The following is a 21,166-nucleotide window of genomic DNA, read 5'->3' on the forward strand; positions in this document are numbered from 1 at the left end:
ATGTAATAAACACTCCATTTATATTAATCTCTTATCATGAACAATAAAGGAAATGTTTTTTTTTCTACTTATTGATATCATCTGCAAATAATTGCTAGTTTCTTTCAGCCACATCAAATGTGCATGTTGTTTAATGTCAACACATTTAAATCTCTTGATTACACAAAAGAAAACAATAATGCAGTCAAAACCCGATCTTCACGCTTCAGGGTAAATTGAACACGTTACCTCTGTGAGTGCCTACAAGCCCTATTCTAATTCCACTGAACTGAATCTATTAACAAACAACCGAGAGGGAGATTCTCAAAAAACATTGAGCTAGAAATTGAAAAAAAAAAGAAAAGATTCCACCAATAAGACCTTTTCAGATATGTCACATTTCCAGCTCTCACAGCGCTGTGGATAACCTTTCATGTTATCCAGCTTCAAACACCGTGAAGGCTTTAAGTCGTTGTCTCTCTCAGCGCTGGTTTCCCAGGCAACAAGAATATGATAATGTTGCCTTTGACATGACAGAAGGAATCATCTCGCTAACAAACAGAGACAACAGGCACAGAGAGGGCTGGGGGAGGAGGCAGGTGGGGGGGGGGGGGGGTGAATTAATGGACTCATTTTCACACAGAGGGAAAAGCAGCAGCAGCAGCTACTCACCATCCTCCATCCATCCTCCATCTTTCTCTATTGCCTCCGATGCATTCCTGCTGGCAGGCACACTCATGCATTCCCAAGGGAGCAGCCAGCCTCCATTGGAAAGCTAAATAACAGTCAGTGGTCGGTGGGGACTGGAGGGGACAGATTTCTGATGATGACTGCCCTTCAAGGCTGAGGCTCCAAACCCAGCGCTCTGTAGCTGCTGAGCGTCACACCAACTAAAACCTGAAATGAACAAGCTGTGTGGACGCCATGTGTTTTCCATCAGTGAAAAGGGGCTAATCAGCCAGCCATGTGGAATCACAGAGGGGCTGGCTTGATTTGTGTGATCATCTTTCCATTACTCTATAAAAAAAAAGCTGTGAAGCCATGAAACCCATCTAAAAGGGACTCGCTCTTTAGCGTGTCTGATTTAGAGATTTGTGTCGACTGACAGCACTGCTGCACATTCATCAAAGGCAGTGACATAAATACAGTAGAATTAAGTGATACAAAATTACATAATAACTAATTCAAGGACAAACAACGCAGCAGGATACAGCAAGTTGTTGTGTTTTTTTTGTTTTTTTTTACCATGACCCAGTTCATTTCCATTGGCAATACTGAGGTGACACGACACCCACTGAATGATCGCACAGGCAGGAGTTTGAGTTAGATTTCTGCTAATGCATCACATCTACCTGTAACAGTATGTGGTCCTTCCAGTTTTCAGCCACACTAGTGATGATTCTGTAGGGATGACTGTGTCAGTCTGTTGGTCAGTTAACCACTTTGTTCCAGACTGAAATGGTTTCATTATTTGATCAGATTTCCATTCAGTTTTAACAGTTTTAGTCCTGACAGGGTGAATCTTTGTGGTTGGTGACCACTTAACTGCCACAGACTTTTTTGCTTGTGTCTGTAAAGGGGAACTATGCAAGTCCACTCGCTTTTCTGCTGTTTTGCTAACCCTCCTCCCGGCCATGTGCATTTGTTTTCAACAAAGCCGGCGAGAAAGCAATCCATAGAGTAGTGGATAACGTTATTTATTATATATGATGTACGATGTGTATATTTGTGTAGTCTTATCTGTCATAAACAAGGGATTACAGGTTACGGGGCACATTTGTGTCGTGGTGCTGCCGAGACGAGAGGTGGGACACCGGGTCGGAGGCTCTGATGTTGCAAGGTTGGTTTTTAGAGAGACGCTAGGTGGAAGGCAGAGAGCCTCCATTCTCCCTGTAACAAGTTACAAATTGTTTATTTAACCATCACAATCACTTCGAAGCTGTTTAATGAAGGTAAAATTTAGCATAGTTAAGGTAAAAATTCCTGCATAGTTCCTCTTTAATGTCTCAAAAATTGAATGTGCTGAAATGAAACCTGTTGTAGACTTTCCTGGTCCCCAGTGGATGGACCTCAGCGCCTCTGGGTATCCTGCAGCTTTTCCTCTTGCAGCACAATGCAGCTGTTCATTTGTTTGATTTGTTTTTGATTGAAATGTCTCAACCAATGCTGGGTGGATTAACACAAAACTTGCTAGAAAAATTCAACAACTCACTATGTCTCAATAACAGTAATAACTTTGATGACCCCTTAACTTTTACATAGTTTGCTTTATGATAAATTGCCTGCAAGACTAATCACATCCCCATCAGCCTCAGTTGTGCTTTGTTCAGCACTAATCAGAGGATGTTAGCATGCCAAAGAGGCTGAACCTTAGTAAACATTACTGAATAACATTAGCATTTTAGCATTGTGACTGTAAGCATGTTAGCATGTAGCTCAAAGCACAGTTGATATGCTAACTATAGTGCATCACAATTACCCTTAGACATCAATTAGTGATACATGCTGACTGCTGGTAAGTGTCTGAAATTCACAGCTCACTATTGAGTTACTTATCGTGTCTCTACCACACCATGTAGGGAGTAGTGAATTAGCGAAAGGAGATTTAGATGGACAGGGAGAAGACCCTGTGGTCTGATTGTCTCGCACCAGCCAAGGTCATCGACCATTAGTGCTTAATGGACGGGAGTCATGAGACAACAACATGCATTAAGCTTAAGAGAAATCCGTTTTCTTGAAGGAGAGATCAGCCACGAACCAAGAATTAATCAACAATGAACAGTGACGTCAAGGAAGTAATATTGACTCCATTTTGCTGAGGAGATTATTTTGTTGTTGAATTACCCTCACCAGACCAGACATGTTATTTGAATATTGTATGAAAAAGCAAAATCAAAAGCAGGAATAACAAGGGATTTACAGATCATTAAAGATGTATCAACCCATGTTTCTTCCTGACACATGTTTCATGTTCATCATCTTGCAATAATTAGATCAAGTAAAAAGTAATGATGTTTTTTTTCTCTTCCAATCCATATTCTAAATTTGTATGAAACATTTTATTTGGGGCAAACTTAGATTGTGACCCAGTTAGTCGAGCAGAAATCATACAACAGTCATGAGGCTTTCTTTCTGGATGTAGCATTTATTCTTAGTATAGATGTTGTGAGGTATTTTTTCTGACAATTTTTCTCTTTTGCTTTCCTCTCCAGATTAAAACCATGTTGCCAAATATCTACCCATTTGTCACATCATTACATTTCAACAGTCACAAGAATAAGAGCATATTTTTTTGAGCCCGTGGCAAAAAAAGGAGCTTGCATTTATTGTCTATCATATAGCAATATGCTAATAGTTAATCCAGAGTAATCATGTTATGTATCAGTTACAGTGCCTGCTCCTAAGAAAACAGAAGCCTGGAAGGGACTATTTTACATATTTAAGAGACTAAAGCTTGAAAATCACTGTGTTGAGAGATTTACCCCTCCTGACAGAAGAGGCCTCGAAGACAGCTATCATCTGAACTGTATTCAGTGTGGCATCATGCGCGTTAACAAGCTCTGAGAAACTGTGAAGACGTCCTGGTGGGGGGCTTTCCACGGACAAGAATTATACCATAATAAGAAGAACACACAGGCGTAGCTTCCATTTTCCTGTTTCTGTCTCTGTGGGTTTCATTTAGGAAATTGATGTGGCCATAATTTTAAATATCCGCCGCTACATTTGTGTTGTTGCAGGTAGGCTACAATTGTCATTCGGCAAGGTCAAAAGGTCACAGACTAAATTGATCTCTTATCAGCAGATCTTTACAAATGGCAGTGAGTGAAAGCTATTTGTGATGGAAAATCCATTTTTAATTGAATTTATGCATCTGCTCTCCTTTAGAGGGCTCACAATCATTTTCCCGACATGACACAATTCTATTTTCTCTTTTTTTAAAAAGTCAGTTTGGTCTTGTACTGTGAAGATTTACTGATATCTGCACAACACAGATTTGATAGCATGTTGTGTGTGGAAATAAGTGAGTGAGACTTGATAATACAACCTGTAATTTACAGTGTAATTGTATGAATCTAGTTTAAACAAAATACCAACTGGTCTGACGTCCTGTCACAAAAAACAGAGTGAAAATTGGGTTGTTGTTTTTTTTTTTGAAAAATGGGGGAACATACTGTATTACTGTTGTTGTCTTTTTTTTTTTTTTTTTTTAAATAACTGCAGGGTAAATACTTGTGTGGAAGGGTGCTACAATAGTAAAATTTGGTTGGAATGTTGTTAACAACACTGATATTGAGGGGGAGCCCACAGAGTTATTATGGCTTTGCACATTTCACAGTTACAATATGCTCTCCTAATTATAGGGTTCTCCAAGGAAGGTTTGAGAAAAGGGGTATGTATTTTAGAATAATGAGAGACCTGTCAATCACTTATGAGGTACAACAATATAACTATAGGGGACACAATGCATTGGCAATTTAGCCTGCCACAGCTTATATTGTTTGAATTGAGCACAGTGTAGCTGCTAGTTTGTCCAAAACTCAACACTCACACAACCATAACAGATTCTGTATTGTTTGAAAGCTCAGAGTCTCCTGATTGTGCCCAATGCAGAGCATTTTAAATCCCCATATCACCACAGCAGCTGCTGACAGACTTGTGGTTATAGTAAGCGTTTTCCACAGAAAAGGTGTTACTACAGGCATATGTTCTATTTTAAATGCCAACAAATCAGCAAGACTGACGAACAAACAAAAAAACCCCATCACATCCATGTTTGTGTCTCATTTGGGCTGTAACAGTTTTAAAGCAGATCACGGATGCTACTCTGATTAAAGGGTAGAAGAACAGAAACATAATGGGTCTGTGCACAAATATATAACAGAGTCATCATATAACAAGTTAATGTTGGAACAGGATGTTTGTTTCCCCAATAATATGAAGCCAGAAGAAATAATTAAAGAATAATTAAGAAATCTCACTGTTCTCCCTCTCTACTCTGCAGCTATACAGCAACAATACACTTTCCTCCATGGTGTCAACCTGTTACTCAATACTCTCTTTTTTTTTTATCGTACCTGCATTGATGTACCAGATCCAAGAAGAAGTCATTTACTGGTTTGTGATTTATATGATAATTTACACTGTAAAATTCCAGGCTATATTATAAAACTTAACATTTACTGTAGCCCACGCCTCAAAGGCTGCCTGTGAACTGAGAACATAAGCATCCCAGTCTCAGATCTCTCTCTTCTACTCTGCACTTGCTCCAAGCCAACATCAGACACAGTACAAAGCACAGGCAGGGATTAATCCTGCTCTACGCTGACGTTGTGTGATACTTATATTCCATACATCAAGGTTACATATTAAACGTTGATGTGACCAGGAGAGTGCAGAGATTAATTCAGGTTGGTTTGGACAGCTGTGTCTCAGGAGGCGGAGGGGTTGGTCTGCTAATCCAAGGGTCAGGGGTTTGATTCCCAGATGACACGGAGCCCCAAATTGCCCCATCAGTGCGTGAGTGACAGAAAAAATGCTGTATGAATGTGTGTGTGAAGGGGTGGACATGGCCTGTAGTGTAAACAGCGCTTTGAGGCGTCAATAAGACGAGAAAAGCACATCTTATTTACCATTTGGTGAAAACACAGAGGCACAGCATGGCCGAGGTCCTGAGACGTTGACTACTGCTGATCTCATGTGTCAAAGTTAAATTGTCTTCAACGAACCAATATCCTTTTCTAAATATTTCCTTTGTGCATCCACACCGGCTCTGCTCTGTGACAGATTATGAGATGGATGAGCTGCAAGCCGGTCCCAGGTTGTATTGTTCCCCCCGCCCGCCGCCACCTCTTCTAAAGTGCTCCAAAGCCTAATTCATCTTCCAGGCCTGTGGGGTTGGGTGGGGGGAGGATGGTACCCTATGCCCTCAGTCCAATCAGTCTCTCAGCAAGCACACAAAGGTCCTGCTGCTTCTACAACTGGAAACTTGGCTTGATGGTGAGGGGGGCATACTCTTGGACTGGAGTCAATTGCATTTCCTTGCAATCAGGAAATTCAGCTGGGCATCTTTTTCAGTCCAAACGACGAATAAACACATTACTGTTTTTTTTTAAATGTGTAATTTAATTTAAAACCTTAGCTAACTGGTTGAAAGTTGGATGGCAGACATTTTAGTTTGGGGTTCTTCCTCCTGAAACAGGTGGTGCTCAAAATTGGATGACGCCCCGCGTGTTATACTGCTTCATCTACTCTGATTAGTTCCTCTCCCCTATCACCAGCATCATTAACAGCAGGGTGGCTGGTTTGTGATGTAGCAGAGGAAGCCTCAGGCACACTGATCAGTCAGAAAAACACCAATGATAGTCAGCTGCTGTGATTTCAAGTTTTGGAAAAAATAATAATATTCACTTAGGTGGAAACTAAGACCGATACTGCTCTCATGTCCGTCAGATATGAAGCTGCAACACAAGTTTAGCACAAAGACCTGCTGACCCAGCTCTGTTCAAAGGTAACACAATCCAGCTACCACAACCTCTAAACCTCAGATTCAACTTATAGTTCTCATTTGTGTAATTTATCGAAAATAATGAATAAAAAAGTAAACATTGTACAGTTTAACAGGGGTTATGTACAAGACGATTTCTTGGCGCTAATGGTGACATAATCCCAGTATACTGAACAATCATCATTTCCTCACTTGGGTTTTTCTATGTAGTCAACAGATATGGAGATGTATAATGAGTTAATGTGTGAGCTTTAAAGATGCTGCTAATAAAACATTATCAATCAATAACATGGATCAATCAACAAGCAGCCATGGTGGAGTAGAGCAGCAGGAAAATGATAGAGGGGATGTCATGAATAAATAAATGAATAAAATGATAAAAAGGAAGAAACTAGATTTATATTTATATTCTTCAAGAATGTAAGTATCTATATAAATGATTTAAAGCCCTACAAAAAACATTATGTAGCTGTCTGGGTGACAATAAGAGATAATATTCAAGCCTGTTTATTATTGATTTAATCAAATTCTTATAAACTTAGAAACTGATCTTCCCTCACTGTCCTCATTCTCCCTCTCACTTCAAAACACACCAGATCCTGTGTATTCATAGAATTTGGACTGAGCCCATCCTGGGCACTGGGAAGGTGTCACTTTCTCAGCACTGATAAGAACTCAAGCTGGAGGGTGAACCTCATCACCTATGGACAGAACCAGACTAGCTAGTTTCCCCATTTGGTCTGTAAGCTAACTGGCTCATGTTTAACAACCTTCTCCTTAAACTCCAACAAAATGTGGAACTATTCCTTTAACACCCAGATCATTTTTCTGCCAGCATTTACTCAGCTCAGTGTGGCCCAGACAGCATGGCTGTTTCATTATTTAAATGGATCACCTAGAGCATTTTCTCCACACAAGTGCATCACATCATCTTTTGTGCGTGAAAAACCAACAGCACATGATCTCATGGTGTTTACCTAAAGAGGCTTAGTAAAAACTGCATGTGCTTAATTGTTCGGCGCAACAGAACAGAGCCCTTGTTTATGTGAACTTGGATGTCTGTTCTCATTCAGCGAAATGGCCCAGATTTGGAAGAGAGAAGGAAGGGCCACCCACAGGGCAAGGAGCTGTCATCGTTGATTCACTGGAGGCTGAATTTAGCAAATTCTTAAGCAGCCGCCCTGAAAAAAAAACCCACCTTCTATGGAGAAACTTCACAAAAGAGACCTCTTACATTCTCCGAATGGGAGATTACTGGGAGGGCTGGAGCAATTATGCGTTCTCATGGTGAATGGAGTGGAGCAGAGAGTTTGTAGCTAATCTGCAACTCAAACAAGAGTAAATCTAAGATCATCAACGACGAATTACAATGCCAGGGCACAGGCAAAAACATAACAACTCAGGATGGGTGTGTGTGAGTGTGTGTGTGTGTGTGTGTTGGTGATTCACGCCATGCTTTTTTTTAAAAACCGTGGTGAAATACGCCCTCGGGCAAGAAACAGCTTAGTCAAAGAGCCACTCAACACATTTGGAAGGAAACAAGCAGACAGCACAGCGAGAACAGGTAAAATGTGGAAACACAAAAAATTAGATTACACCAGCAGAATATAAATCAGAGGCTGTCACAGCGGCACTCCAAACGGGGCAAAGACTTAATAATAAAAATGTCAAAAAACTTCTGTGCACTTGAGTGTAAGCAGAGAAGAAGCTTCAAGAAGTTGATTTCAGAGCTGCTGGTGTGTGTGCATGCACAGCTTCCTGTTGTTTACACAACATGGCATCCTTAAGATTTTTATCCTATCAAACCAGATTATTGATCCTATTTGTGGCTCATACTTAACTGTTACAGAAAACAAATATGTTTAACCTGATTTGTTACTTCTGTAGTTGCTCCTCCATATACAGTATTTGTCTTCATCCTAAATATCCAATAATGAAGACTGTACACAATCCTACGGTTATGTGTTGGCACTTAACAGGTAAGATTAGGGAAGTAACGTAATCTGGTGTAATACTGAGAAAGTTCACACTAAGTGTTGACACGTAACCAGAGCCAGGATCTTTCTGGTACAGTGTAACAGGCAGTTGGTTTGGTGTCTTACAGCAATTTACAAAGGCAGCCTCAAATTAGCATTACGGCTGAAAAGAGTAATTGCTCAAAGGGCGTTTCCTGCCCCCAGTGGAACTTAAGTGGGATTTAAACCCCGGCCATATCTGCAACTTTCCGAAACCAACAATCCAGCATTCACACCCACTTCACGTCATGCTGTTTAGACTCAATATGTCCATGCGTCAAGACACACAGCAGCGATCATTTTCTCCCCTGGCTCGATGCTGGCCAGCCAAGCAACAGAGTGAGCAGAAGTGCACATGCATGCGCTTGATTAGTCTAAACACAGTATGTTGGATTACATTGTTGATCCTGGATCAACTTCTTTGCTGAACGACCCTGCGCTTTAGTTGATTTAGCTCCCCTGCTATGCCAATGTAATGGTCTCACTGAAATGAATGAGAGCTCTCTCTGTGTGTATGTGTGTGTGTGTGTGTGTGTGTGTGTGTGTGTGTGTGTGTTTTAATGCAGCTCTATTGTTGGATTAAATGTGGCCTACAGGTGTGAGAGGTTCAGGGACAGGTTTTTCCACTGATGAACATTTCTCCCATGATTTTAGAAGTTCCTGAACCTGATGGTAGATTAAAATCTAATTAAAAAAACTCTTCCCAATCTCCTGTGCTTTGAGAAACCACTCAATTACTGTGGTTGCTGACCATTTTCCAAAAGACGCCACCCTCATTTGGCAACATACTAATACTATGTTTTTTTCATTCTACCAAATCCCATTTTAATTGGAATGAAAGATGCACAGAAATAAACTTAAAGATCTTTTTTTATTTGTGCAAATTACCAAACAGACAAAGCAGAATGTAGAAAATCATGTATTTATGTCCTACATAAAGAAATATTCCCTTGGATAATGACAATGTCAGTTAACTGAAAACAGAGCAGATAATGATCATGTGTCTGCAATGACAACTCCCAATAAAAAGTTGGGAATGTGGCCATCTTTTTTGGAAAATATAATTTGCCATGTTCCCGTGAGATCAGGCCGTTCCTCCTCCTCGGCTTCTCCTCCTCCGACGTCACTCTGCGGCTGATGGGACCAGCCCCTTCTTGGCACCCTGGTGGTAGTGACTCTCCAGCTTCCCTGTGAGGGGAAATGGGTGAAAGGGAAGGGTGGGAGGGGAGAGAAGACGAAGGGATGAATCAAAACACCATCAAAGGGACAGAGTGACCTTTCTAAGAGCTCAAGGCCTGCTGATTAGAGGCGGCCTCGGGTAGACAGAGGAGAGCAGCAGAGACGGGAAGAGACAAGCCGAGAGGAAGAGAGAGAGATATGATGAGGTAAAAGGCCAATGACACACTTTATTCCGCAACAGGGAGAAACTAGACCCCCGCTGTTACTGGCAGCCAAATAAGGTGTCTTTAATTCAGCTGTACATATGTACAACATCAAAGTGATGCATACACTATTAGATTTCTAATGATTGCAGATTCAAGAAGGAATATCAGAACTGCATGTCTTGTGAGATGCAAACAGACTTTTTCTTGTTGGAGTTTAGAACAAGCTTTACTGTATATTAATTAAAAGAGGACTGGAGCTTTATACAATCAGACTGTGATGTGGGGAGGGTCGGACAGGAGGTGGGAGTGACGCTGTACAACACAGTATCATCAGCATACGTGTTAACCCAACCATCAGAACTACTGGAAGGCAGCAGATATGAAAACCACTGATTATGAAGAATTATAAAACGGAAAGGTGAAATCTGGTCTAGTCTAGTTGTTAACTGTGATAATGAGCGTATACCACAGCTACTATTCTAAAGCCTTGTCACAGCATATCACTCCGCACCAGGCAAGAATGGAAGTTTGTTGTCATGTAGCTTATTATCAGATCTGATATTTAGCATATTTCTGATTAGCAGAAATGATATTTGTTAGATTGATTATTGAAAAAATGTATCATAAATGTGCTACTTTGCTTCCATGTAGCCACCTCTCTGTCTGCAGGCGCAATGACGTGGTGCTGAGTGATGTCACACCCATAGCATCATCTGATTGGGTGGGACTAAACTAACAGCCTATCAAAACTGAAAGCTTCTGTGTAGCTAGCTAGCAGGGCTATGTGTTGAAAAAAGCAAAAACTGGCAAAAAAACGTAACAATCCTCCACAGTGAGATTTAAAAAAAAAAAAACACAATGTTATGAACAGCATCCTTTGTTCATCCAAGGCGCACCGATAAAAGAGAGAGCAGGAGAGTCAGAAGAAGAAGCAACAGCTAACTGCTAAGCTAAAGTAACTATCCAATCAGAAGTTTTTCTGTAGTTTAAACAACAAATTACAACAAGCGTACTTTAAAATACACTCTACATTAGAATGAGAGAGAGAGAAGGGGGGAGGAAAAACACGTTATGCTTAAAATAATAATGTTATGAAGAAACTTTTAAATTAATTGGTATTTCAGTGCATATATGCAGTTCCCATGGGGAAACAGCAGGGTAAACATCCAATAAATTCCAGCGAGGCACTTTGCAGCCTGAGCATACAACTGATAATTACTAATATACACTCAGCTGGTAATTTATTAGCTCCACTTAGCTAAGACTAAGGCTGTCTAATAAAACTGTCCTCCTTCCTGAAGATAATTAAATTTAGTTTTTTATTAAAACTGTTTTAGAGACGTCTTGATTCGACTGTGGAGGATGCAGCTCTGTTTGTATTGCAAGATGTGTCTGTTATTCAGGCTGCCTTTATTGCTATAAATGGGGTGGACAAAATAATAGGAACACCATGACACCACAAACATGGTACATCAGTTATCAGTCTTCTTGATTACCCATGATCGTTACCGGGAACCCGCCCCGAGAAAAACCCCCCAATGATACAATCATCTGCGTGCACTCCGGGGACAAATCCGAGGAATGTTAATGCCTGTGTATGTTTCATAGTCGGCCAAGAATGTAGCCATCAACAATTCTTTCATTAATCTTTCTGGATGTTGTAGCTGAGCCAGTGAGCAGCACCTGTATGAACTTGCTGATTAGCAGACTTCATCTTTTCATAGTCATGAAACAGTAACTACCATTGTTCGGCGGTTATAATTTGTTGCTCGCCACCTCACGTGAACCTCAGATGAGAGTGTTTACAACGATGAAAACAAGTGACAATCTCAAAGGGTCTTTTTTTATTATCAAGTTGCTATTTATATAAATGCTTGCAGTCATGGTGTGTAAATCAAACCCTGCAGACAGACAGTGACTGGAGCTGACCTCCTAATCTACTGCAAACGCCCTCTCTCTCTCCGTTCAGCGTTCCTATTATCAATCACATTTCAAATTCCCCCATCAAAGCTCTTCCTCACAAACTATGCTCTGCCGCTCTTGTGCCTTTTCTGTGCACAACAGGGTTTTGATAACCCTTCGCTGACCACCATCTTTAACTGCCAGGCAAATAATAACCCTCAGTCTCTGTGGCGAACACAAGCCTCCTGCTTGTCAGAGCAGAGCATTAGCTGGCTGGTTTTCCCCCCATGGCTGAGGCAAGGGGAAAAAATGATACGAGTGTGACAGGCAGGGGTGGTGGTTGTCACTTGTGCTTTCTTTTCATGTTGTCACGTTGTGGCTGAACTCAGTGGGTAGTAGCAGCATAAACAAGTTGTTAAGGAGAAGTGCTGTTTGCTCACCGTTTCCAAGCCTGTCTGAATGGCTGTCAGTGTCTGTCTGTTCTGCCAGGAGCAAGTGCTGCTTAGGCGTGGGAACACCTCTGGAATTTTTTGGGTGAATGCTGCCAAAAGGTTATTCAAGATCACTAAAATGATAAATCCACTGTAACAGCAATGCATCATCAGTTTTAAAAAAAAAACAAAAAAAACACAGCTTTTTTAAAACATTCAGCAGACACGGTCTTAGAGTAGTTCCACTCTAGTGTGTATTTTAGGAGAAAATAAATATTAGATGTTAAGAGCCCAATAACTGTATCATAAAATACTGAGATGGCAGCTGAACTCCAGAGAGCCAGAGTCAGAGTGGAGTTGTGCCAGCATAAGCAGACTTTCTTTTTTTCCCCCTTCTTCTTGAGGTGTGTTAATGCTTGAAACTCTTCTGAGTCTCTCGGCCCTTTCTTGTTTCCTTTTAGGTGTTGTACGAGAGATGGAGTCAGTAATGTGGAAAAATAGCCTGGGCAATTTCCCTTGTCATGACAAAGTGACATTTTTGTGAAACGCTGTGTTTCAGCTTATATGACAACAAACTGAATACACAAGTCACGGTGAGCACTCACACTGTGGTGTGTTGGTTGCTCGTGTGGCCAGTGTCAACACCGTTATACACGCATAGATCAGAGCCGAGTGAAAGATTCTCCAATGCCAAGGACACCTGAAGATGCCGGGATGAAAATGTGCTGTGTAGAAAAACATTTTACAGGGCTGTATGAATCATAGTGAGGTGAGTAATGTACAAGCCCTGTCATTAGGGATCTCCCAGCCAGGCTGTGGCTTGTTGCTGGACAACAGCAGAGACATTTGAAGTTACAATACAACGTAATAAAAGATGTAATCATTCACAAAAAAGGAAAAATCTTTTACCTGTGAGTATTTGTAAATCTTGATTTCAGGACAACCATGCACAAAGTAATCCATTTAGAAAAAAATAAGAAACGCATTTTTCCTGACACAACATTTCAGTTGGAGACATTATCTCAGGTCTTATCTTTGGAAGAAACCATTCATTCATAATTTGGTCACCTGGGAGCAGCACAACAAGATATAAACACACAGCTGACACATCACCTGCTGAAGGTGTTATACTGCAGAGCAGAAGTGTCAGCAAACTGTTGTCTATTAACTCAACTAGCAGACACGCAGCAACATTAGCATCTATTAAAAGTCATCACCAACCGGCAAATGAACGTGAACTATTCAGTCTGTTTTTCTAACCTCTGAGGAGAATATCCATCTCTTTAGCTGCTACACGTTCCACTCTGCTCATTAGCTACTTGCTAGCTGTCTGCCTGCAGTGTTGGAAGGTTTTTTCTGTCTTCCTCAGGTTCTTATTTTTACCCCTTCAGGTAACACAACCACAGAAATACACGGGGAAATCATATTTAAAGTAATGTGGAGGTGAGATTTCCTTAAAGGAGACATATTATGCCCCTTTTCCACAACACACACAACTTTTGCTAAATTAATGCCGGAGTTTTTGAGCTGCTAAAAGGTGACTGACTGCGATGTTGTCTGGTTGTGCAAAAACCTTTGGAAAGGATAACACAGGCACGTTTGCCTCCTGAGTGAATCCTATCAGTATTGACTACCAGTAGTGAATGCAGCATGGAGAACAAAATCAGAAGTGATGTAGCCTTAATTTTCCATGTCACGTTTGCAAGTTTCTCTTTTGTTGTTATCGGCTCATTTTCACTTTGATCAGTCTATCTCCTCAATGCCTGTGTTTGAATTCAGCCAAAGTAAGACCTAAGCTGAATGATTAGCTGTCATGTTCACACTGTCACCATAGCAATTTCAGAGTATTTATGCAGCTTAAAGGACTGAATGTTAGAAACCACTTAGTATTTTTTTTTCTTCTGTTGCAGGGTAACAGTTTGAGAAGCGTCCTCAAGGCAATTTACTGAACTCATTAAAATCCACCCTTAAGTGAAACATGGAAAAAATAACGAGATTTTGTGCGACTCGCCCTGGATGTCCAAGGACAGCGGCAACAACAAACACGGGATACAGTAAGTGGGCCCTTGTTGTCACGATTGTCAGAGGGAGCGCTCTCTGGCTGTACCAACAAGTCAGACTCATTATATTCACCAGGAAAGTCAATCCACCGGTGTTACATATTCCATGTGTGAAGGCGACTTTTGTTAATGGCTCTGGAGCTGCTGAGCTGTCGCATTTCAGAGTAGGTGCTGCGGAGCTGAGAGAGCTGGAGGGAATGCAAGCAAAAGAGATGGGGGGAGGTGGTGGCGGTGGTGGTGGTGGGGGTGGGGGGTGCGAGTGAAGGAGTGGGTGGAAAAAGCAGAGAGACAGCAAAAATGAGACAGAAGGGATGAGGAGAGGGAAAGAGACGGGGACGGGGAGGGGTGCTGGGAGAAAGGGATACAGATAGGAGGACAGCGGGAGAGGTAGAGAGAGAGAGAGAGAGGGAGAAATAGAAAGGCTGGCCCATCGATTGGCTGAGATAATTTCCCATTGATTGCTGCACTGTTTGGAGATTGCTGGAGAAAGGTTTATTGCCCACACGCTGCAGCTGGGGAGGAGGCCATAAAATAAGCACAGGTTGTCTGCAGAGGGCTAGCTCTCCATCATCGAGCCTGTAAAACACACACTCAGCCACACAGACACTCACGTATACACTACCCTTGGATACTCTTTTTACATAATCACAAATACGACTGCATGCATACTATTCCCATTACACATAATGGGAGAATACAGCTCATCGCTGATGGAAAACGAATGCTCATAATCTCCTGAAAATCCAGGGCAGTAGTGCAAAGAGTATTTATTAGAGTGAAACAGAGGCCCACTGACACCCTCCTTGACATCAATAACATGCAGGCCCATCAGCTTCCTTGCAATAATAATCACAAGAATAATTGGCTGGTTGCTGCCTCTCTTTCTGCGAGAACAAGTGCCGACAGTATAAAAAGGTGGTATTTTGTATGCTCTCTTTTCATTACACACCAGTCCCAATGCACCTGGATAATAAACCTAGAGCGGCTATGCATGTACTCTTTACCCACATGTTGATGCACCTCTTGATGGCATACTCTGACACGAGGAAATTACTTCATGCCTGCAGACGGTGTCACAGAAAAGTAAAGTTAAAAGTGGAGCAGCACCAGCTCTGATTGAATGTGACACCTCCAACAGTATCTGTTACACTGATCCCCACTGGGCTCCAACAATGACCAATTCACAGTCTACTACAAATGTACTGCAGGAGAACAGGGGGAAAAGGCTTTAACAATAACTGAATGGCAGGATTTCATGGACTCAATTCAAACATGGTGTCAAGAAACAGGAATTTCTGACTTTCCAGCACTGTGCATAACACTCAGGCCAGAACCTACAGTCACAAAGCCAACGCTAACATGCTGATATTTCAGCTTGTTTATGTTACCATGTTCACTTTCACAGGTTTAGCCTGCCAACAATTGCTAATTAGCACTGAACACGAAGTACAACTGAGACTGTGCTGCAGAGAGAGTCAGTAGGATGCATCCTCTGGGAATGATGAATGTCCAACAGGATTTGTGCTAATACTTTCTCTAGTAGAGGTCAGAGTTATTCAGATTCATTGTCTGGGCATCATGAATGTTTGTACAACACTGAATCACAATCCATCCAAAATTCACAAAAAACAAAAACAGTTGTTGAGATATTTCAGTCTTGGACTGAATACCAAACCAACATTGCCACCGGCTGAGTCACACCATGTTGCTACACTGCACAGCTAAAAATGTTAAATAATGTGCTGCATCAGTGGGTAGTAGTAGTTTTTTATAGTAGCTCAAACATCTGTGGATTAACACATTTGGTTCGTTAAAGCAGAAGTAAGCGGAATGTTTGTGTTAATATAAGTCTTAAATAGTTATATCTTCCGACAGCAATCACTTATATAGAGTGTTTGGTCTGAAACACGGGTCTGTCAGTCACTCTGCTCTGCTGTAAGCCGAGGAGAAAACTTTCCTTGTATCCTACAACCTTTATCCAATGAGGAGAGAGAACGGCATAAAGGGGCGGTCCTCTCTGTGTGTGCAGCCAAGGGATGCGCGTGAATGTGGTGACGTAGGGATGAGGGCGGGGACTGCTAACTCCATCGGCTGACAAGAAGTTAGCCAAAACGACTGGATCGCTTACTTCTGCTTTAAATGAGAGTTGAAGCAGCAGGCAGGTGTGTGTGGTACAGACTCAAAAGTATTGTTCATTGACAATCACAGGATCCATGAAGTCTGTATACCTACCTACCAAGCTACGGAGCTACCTCACTACATACCTCGCTACCTCCCCAATTACCAAGCTACCTAGCTACCTCGCTCTCCCCACCTTAGGGTGGCCATTTCCACAACACCAAAAAGGAGGACACTTTGCGGCATTTAGTGAGGAAATAAAAATTGCAACATACAACTCTAGTGTACTCCCCATGACAATACAATTTTGTACATGATAACAATGGTATCATGATACAGTGATTCTGAGATACTCTGTTCAACACAAGACAATTTATCTATGATATTATGTATGTGTAACAGAAGAGGAAAAAATATTCCTGAGAAGGCGCAAAGTATTTGTTCACAGTATTTGTATTTATTCAATAGCCTACAGCTGTCTTGCAAAGTGCAGTGCCACAAAGCAGAACATTTATGGCCTTAACCTTTATGTCTGACACGGACACTTTTGTCCAATGTGGTACATGTGCCGGAAAACATTTTCAGGCCACAAATTCCACTTCTTAATAAGCATATAGAACTTTTTTTTATGTAAACAACAAAAGACAGTAAGAAAAAAAACACCATGTAACGGGTGAATATTGAACTGAAAAGTCCACAGTGTATTCCATATGATTCAGTCCTTTGGGGACATGCCTGCAGTGTATTTGTGTTTATGTATGTGTGTGTGCAGCTGCAGTCCACCTGTATTTTAACTGACTTAAGTCCCTGTCCTCAGTATCCTGTTCTTCAATACGGCCTCAGCCCTCAGCAAAATCCACCTTCACCTGCTGCAGCAGCTCAGGGAAAAAAAACAAAAAAAAACACCGGCGTGCTTCATGGCTTCCAATGGCCGCCTTTCATTGTGTGCTAACACAACAAAGTGTGCAATATGCATGCAAATCGTCTTTGCTACTTTTGCTCACAAGCGTGTGCTCTTTTGACCATTCGGCATTGAATGAGGTCCGTCTTTTCGGCTTGTTAACATTCATGAGATGAGTGACACAGCTAGCACTAGAGCACTGGAAAAGAGAGTAACGACACCACCATTGACTCCTGTGGTAAGGGTTTTGTGCCCCGAGTGGCAGGATATGGGTATTGCAAAAGTGCCCAGAAAATTCATTCACTCCAATGTATGTGTGTTGCCCACTTGCTTGTAAATTGATGAAAACGGCCGTGTTTTTGTTTTTAGGTGTCTTGGTCATATCAAATTATACTTATAAATTGTTTATTACAAAATATAGATTGAAACATTAATGTAGACAACCGTTTGTTTTTTTTTACTCGCCTATGTGTTAATGTTTATCTGTAAAGGGTCCTCAATGATGCTATTAATGTGGGTGATCTATAAATGTCCTTAAATTAGTGAAAATACCACACTTGCTCATTCACCAGCAATGCAGAGATGTCAGTTCTTGGGCGCTTTTGCAATACCCACATTCCGCCATCAGGAGGCGCTTCCATTGAACCAATGCGTGTCCTTACTCTCTTTTCCAGTGCTCTAGCTAGCACACGGGAACAGGGGGCGGCTTGTTTACATTTTTAACCAATGAGAAATCGAGTGACACCGCTTTTAGCCAATCATTTTTAACCAAAAGTCTTACACCATTGGACGATATGCAGCGTTGTGTTCAGGTGCAACTCCAAAAAGGAGGACAAATAAGCGTCCGGCTTGAGGCTGCGCCGGACAGGGTAATGAAAATCCGGACTGTCCGGCCTAAAGCCGGACGCCTGGTCACCCTACCCCACCTACCAAGCCACTTAGCTATCTCACTACCTACCTCACTACCTCCCCACCTACCAAGCTACCTAACTACCTACTTCGCTACCTATAGCTACCTCCCCACCTACCAAGCCACCTAGCTACCTCACTACCTACCTAGCTACCTCGCTACCTTGTCCCCTAATGCAGCAGAGTGCCTCACTGATGGAGCTCTTTGACACAGAGCTGCATCAGACTTCACTTACACAGACAGTGCTTGTTTCATGGGATCTATTTATGGTCCAAAAGGAATTGGCCTTCAATGAGGAAAATTTGCCAGCTTCGCCTTTGAACATTCAAAGAGAGTTTAGTGTGCTTGATAAAATTTGCTCCAGTCAATACAGATGAAAAATATTTGAGAGAAATCAGAAGCAGCGGTCGTATTTCCCATTTTTCAGTGAGCACAACTGGTCGGGTGGTTTTGACTTCCTCCTCATGATAAAACTAATAGTGTTTTTTTACAGGTTTTATTCTGACTTCAGCTGAGCAACACTGCCCTTCTATCTTCTTTTCCTTATCTGTCTTCGGCTTAGTACACCTCCAACTGAAGTCATTCTGCACACGAAACCAAGCCGACAGCTTCGAGCACTGCAGGAAAATGGATGTGTACAAAACCCTGGGTAGCCAGGGGAGAACAGCAAGAGAGGAGGGGAAAAACTGCCTGGATTCCCATCTTGCTGTTAGTCACACCTAATTTACATTCCCTTCCTGTGCTGCCGAGCTGGTGAATTTACAAGTGGATAGAGAAGGTGCTGTTTGAGAGTTGTGTTGGCATGCTGTTTACAAGGGGTTAGAGAGAAGCATCAACCCTGCTTCACACTGCAGAGAAAACAGTCTCTCTCCATCTCTTGGTCTGTCCAAACGGCCCTGCCTGAAGCTGTTTTCACAGACACTGAGGGGCTGTAATGGCTGAGTGATTCCTCCAACCAACAGCGTGCTGCTGAGCCGGTTTAGTCACGCACATGACAGTTCGTCACAACTCGCTAGAGAACCAGTGTCTGACAAGTCGGGACAGCAAAGGTGGTGCTGGTTGGTAGGCAGATGTGGAGCACTGAGGTATTCCTAAAATGTCAATGTAATTGAGAGCACAGATCCGACCTAATATAAGTTCGCCATACAAGACTCTTTCTTTCTTAGAGATCTTTGATGTGGTCAACTCAGCTTTGTTAAATGACCCTGAATTTATATGATTTCAATCAGATTTTTAGAGTTCGCGGGCTGTGATCTGTGAAATGTAGTTTATGTGTGGCATTCACTCAGAGACTCAGTAAATGCTTGACCCACATCTCACTCTTTGTAATGGATTTGCAGCAAATGGAGTCATCTGCACTCTAACATTAGCACATCAAGAATTTTACCCTGACAAGATTATATGCAAAGAAATTAGCCTCAGTAATGGTGACATACAGGGTCACAGTGAGCAGCCTGTAAACTATCTTTAAAAAATGCACAATTATGTCCGCTAGTTTAATGATCTGCGTCTTTATATACTGTTTATGGACAAGGAAGCAGAGTCAGAGAATTTTAAATTGCCAAAATATGAAACACCAGAAGGCCTAGACTGTGTAAAAAAAAAACACTTAATGGTATTAATGATTGTATAACCACAGGGTGATGAGCCATTTTATCTTTTTTTTTTTTTTTTTTAAAAACACTTATCATTTAGAAATTACAGATGAATACACTGACGTCACCAGCACTAAAACACAGCATACATTTGTGGATCACTGGGTGTGAAAATAGTCTGTGAATAAATGCAGAAATGTGGATTAATCATCTGCAGACAACGCTTTTCAAAAGCATGTGTCTATTTGTAAAACTGTTTTACATTTGTTCCGCTCACTTGATATTTTTCTATGCGTTTGTGGACACTGTAAATGGCCAACAAATCATCATATGCATTTGCTTTTTTTTTTTTTTTTACATTATGTAACACACATTTGCCACCCATACAGAGACTCATTTCTCTTTATAAGCTAAATGTCGCCCAACTGCACAGAGGCAGCTGTTGCAGTTCAGTAATGACCACTGACAGAAGTAGCAATGTGAGGAATGCGGAGGAAAAATAAAATCAGCAAAACGTTTGGAGCTCTGCCCATTTTTTTTGTTTTTTTTTTCAATCCAACACACATCTGGCCAACCGCTGCAGGAAACCAGACTCTCAGTTTCAGAGAGTTAGAAAATCTAGTGATGAAGACCACCACCCTGTGACACATTGAAAAAGCTTCTTTTTCTCACTACCTTGAGACTGTCTGAACAGCGCTTTGTGACTGACAGCTCATATTTGAAGGGTTAGCAGTTCAGACATTCAGACAAGCATGCAAAGTCTGAGTGAGTGGATAGTTTTAAAGTGTCAGTTTTGGAGAGGTCTCTGGGTGATGCACAGACCTGAGCTGCTCACTGACAGTTAACATAAGACTTGAGTTGTTCTCATCACCTTCCAAATGTGGATCTTTGTTAATATCTGATCTACAAGCAGCGTTTTCTGTTACATAAACTCCCAACGCCCAGCAAATTAGAGCCAATCTCAATTGCCTACTGTGAAAGACAGATGTGCATTAATGTTTTGCATAAGATGAACACCTACGGTTTAATAACTGCAGGCTCCTACACCGCAAAGACAAACAATATACAGATTGTGATTATTTTAATGGAGGGAGTGCTGTTGGCCGTGTAGAGCTTAATTGTGTGTGTGCTTCAGTTGAGAGTTAGACAATGGTGTCACACAGCATACATATTGATTACATGCTGGGGGCCATACTGAGTGTAAAAATAAATACCTCAGCCTATGTTAAATTGGATTGTGGTTCAGACTGCAAAGCTGGTCAATGATCATTACTTAGGCTACGGTTAACACTGCAGTTACAGTTACTACTTTCCTGAAACCATTGTTGTTAAGCTGCGTTCATGTTATACGTGTATTGTATAATT

The 21,166-nt window shown here is 41.5% G+C and overlaps 1 protein-coding gene across 1 annotated transcript in view; it reads right to left on the reverse strand.

Moving 5' to 3' along the window:
• Nucleotides 1-9,351: 9,351 nt before the first annotated feature.
• The window catches only part of trip4 (thyroid hormone receptor interactor 4), a 93,311-nt gene continuing 81,496 nt past the window's right edge, over nt 9,352-21,166 (reverse strand). The window contains exon 13 of the mRNA XM_085768841.1: nt 9,352-9,687. Coding sequence (XP_085624967.1) covers nt 9,623-9,687 — 65 coding nt within the window. The 3' untranslated portion in view covers nt 9,352-9,622. The remainder of the gene's footprint in view (nt 9,688-21,166) is intronic.

The sequence above is a fragment of the Trachurus japonicus genome, chromosome 3 (genome assembly GCF_045865225.1).
Source record: "Trachurus japonicus isolate A0001 chromosome 3, Traja_1.0".
NCBI lineage: Eukaryota > Metazoa > Chordata > Actinopteri > Carangiformes > Carangidae > Trachurus > Trachurus japonicus.